Source organism: Penaeus vannamei, chromosome 19, assembly GCF_042767895.1.
Source record: "Penaeus vannamei isolate JL-2024 chromosome 19, ASM4276789v1, whole genome shotgun sequence".
Taxonomy (NCBI): Eukaryota; Metazoa; Arthropoda; class Malacostraca; order Decapoda; family Penaeidae; genus Penaeus; species Penaeus vannamei.
Genome location: NC_091567.1, coordinates 18,860,448 through 18,862,947, shown reverse-complemented (window position 1 = coordinate 18,862,947; position 2,500 = coordinate 18,860,448). Strand labels below are relative to the sequence as shown.

The 2,500-nt window shown below is 33.6% G+C and overlaps 1 protein-coding gene across 3 annotated transcripts in view; it reads left to right on the top strand.

Annotated features, from left to right (window-relative positions):
- LOC113811336 (uncharacterized) overlaps nt 1–2,500 on the top strand; it is a 24,543-nt gene that overhangs the window by 2,013 nt on the left and 20,030 nt on the right. Inside the window, exon 5 of one of the 3 annotated variants that reach the window (XM_070134071.1) lies at nt 1,630–1,806. In XM_070134071.1, coding sequence (XP_069990172.1) covers nt 1,630–1,806 — 177 coding nt within the window. Of the gene's footprint in view, nt 1–1,629 lie in introns of all 3 variants that reach the window. The other 2 variants (XM_070134070.1, XM_070134069.1) reach the window with 2 other exon arrangements.

Genomic DNA, 2,500 nt, shown 5'->3' with positions numbered 1-2,500 from the left:
TATATGTGTGTGTTTGTGTGTGTGTGTGTGTGTGTGTGTGTGTGTGTGTGTGTGTGTGTGTGTGTGTGTGTGTGTGTGTGTGTGTGTGTGTGTGTGTGTGTGTGTATACATACATGTATATATATATATATATATATATATATATATATATATATATATATATATATATATATATATATATACACATATATACACATGTGTGTGTGTGTGTGTGTATGTGTGTGTGTGTTTATATGTATACATATATATGTATATATACATATATATACATATAAATGCAAATATATGCATATATACATACATGTATATATGTAAGTATATGTATGTATATACATATAATGGAGATGATCATCATTTGTGGAATTCATGTTGAACAGATTGCAGCAGGAACGACGAAGGGAAGGGCAAGAAAACACACGAATATGCCGAAGGCCTTTTCACTATTGCTAGTGAAAAGGCCTTCGGCATATTCGTGTGTTTTCTTGCCCTTCCCTTCGTCGTTCCTGCTGCAACATGATCATCATTATCATGATTATGATGACTGTGGTGATGGTGAGGGTGATGATGATGATGATCATGATGATGGTGACAATAATAGTAATGATAATGATAATGATAATACGAATAGTAATAATGATACCAGTAGTAATGATAATAATGATAATAAACATAGAAATAATAGTAATAAACTAATAATCAAAATAGTAATAATAATATTAACAAGATAATGATAATATCATTAAAGATAATAGCAATGACAATGATGATGACAATAACAATAATGATAATAATGATAATGATGATGACAATAATAATGATCATAATGATAATAATGATAATGATGATGATTATGATAATAAAGATAGCAAAAATGATAATGATAATAATAATGATAACAATAGTAATAATAAAGATAATAGTAACAATTATGATACTGATAATAACAACAATAAAGATAGAAAATAATAAATGCAGCAATATTAACAATAATGTTTATGAAGATAATAAAATGATGATAATAATGATAATAGTGATGGTCATAATGATCACAGAGATGGCAAATAGTAGTATAGATATGATGATAATAATGAAAATCATAATGATGTTAATGATAAGAATAATGATAATGTTGAATTATAATAATGATAAGAATAATGATAATATTGAATTATAATAATGATAAGAATAATAATGATGGTAATAATAGTGATAATAATGATAGTAATGCTAATGGTAACAATAATAATGATGGTAATAATAGTGATGATAATGATAGTAATGCTAATGATAACAATAATAATAGAAACATGATAATTTCCTTCATGATGATGATGATGACGACTAAATTATACTTTTACAGAGATAGATGCTTTTATTATCAAGAACTTCATATCATTATTATCATTATTATTATTACTTTGATTTTTATAGTTATTATCATCATTATTGATATTACTATTCTTGATATTATTATTATAATTACTATTGTTATTATTATTAATGTTATAATCATTATTCATAATATTACCATTATTATTACTACATTATCATTATTGTTATTATCAGTATCCTTATTATTTTATTATTAAAGAAATTTCGTTACCCATAACTTACCCGAGTCTTCCCCAGCGCGTCCGGAGCCTCAGGCGGGAACCAACGAGGCGCCAGAAGCCTGTGCCGTCCTACCTAGAGCCTCTGCCTGCCCCTGCTACTGCTGGCCCGAGGCAGACCCACGCCCACGCCGCCCTCCCTTTGCCCTGCGCCCCGTCGTCCAGCCCTGAGCACCTGTATGAGAACCCAGACAAGGTGGGCGAGTGGAAGAACTTGTATGTGAACGAGGCTTACGGAGGGGGAGACAGGCTGGGATCCTTCAGCTCAGGCTCCAGCGAGTGAAGGAGCGTCAGGTGGTGGGGGCAGAAGCGCTCTTCCAGAGGCGCCAGGAGAGCCGTACACTCGCTCTTCTCCAACACTGACAGATCAAGTTCCTCTCTGTTCTCCTATACTGGCAGATCAAGCTCCTCTCTTCGTCAACACTGGCAGATGCATCTTCTGTCTCCAACACTGGCAGATCCAACCTTTGCCTTCTCCAACACTGACTGATCCTTTCCCTCTCGTCTCCAAAATTAAGACGCTTCGTCTTGCTCTAAATTTTACCACATAACAAGATCAAAATAAATCATTTGGTGGACAATCACAAAGGAATGTAGACAATGAATGGGAAAAGAACACAAAAACTTATTCAAGAAAAACAGCTTCCTGCGCAGGTGATCCCTGGGTTTAAAGGTTAAAGTGCTCTTCCTTATCTACATGATTTTTAAACTGATTGCGTATACATGCAGTATCAGGTGTGAGTGTCAGAAATGAATATCAAAATATTCTCCTTTGTTGTTTGAATTCACGGAAAAACGAGAGACAGAGAACGCTTGACCGACGCTAGTAATAAGCCTCTCTATAAACAGTGTATGTGTGCCTGTGTGCTTGAGCATGTTTGTGTTTGTGT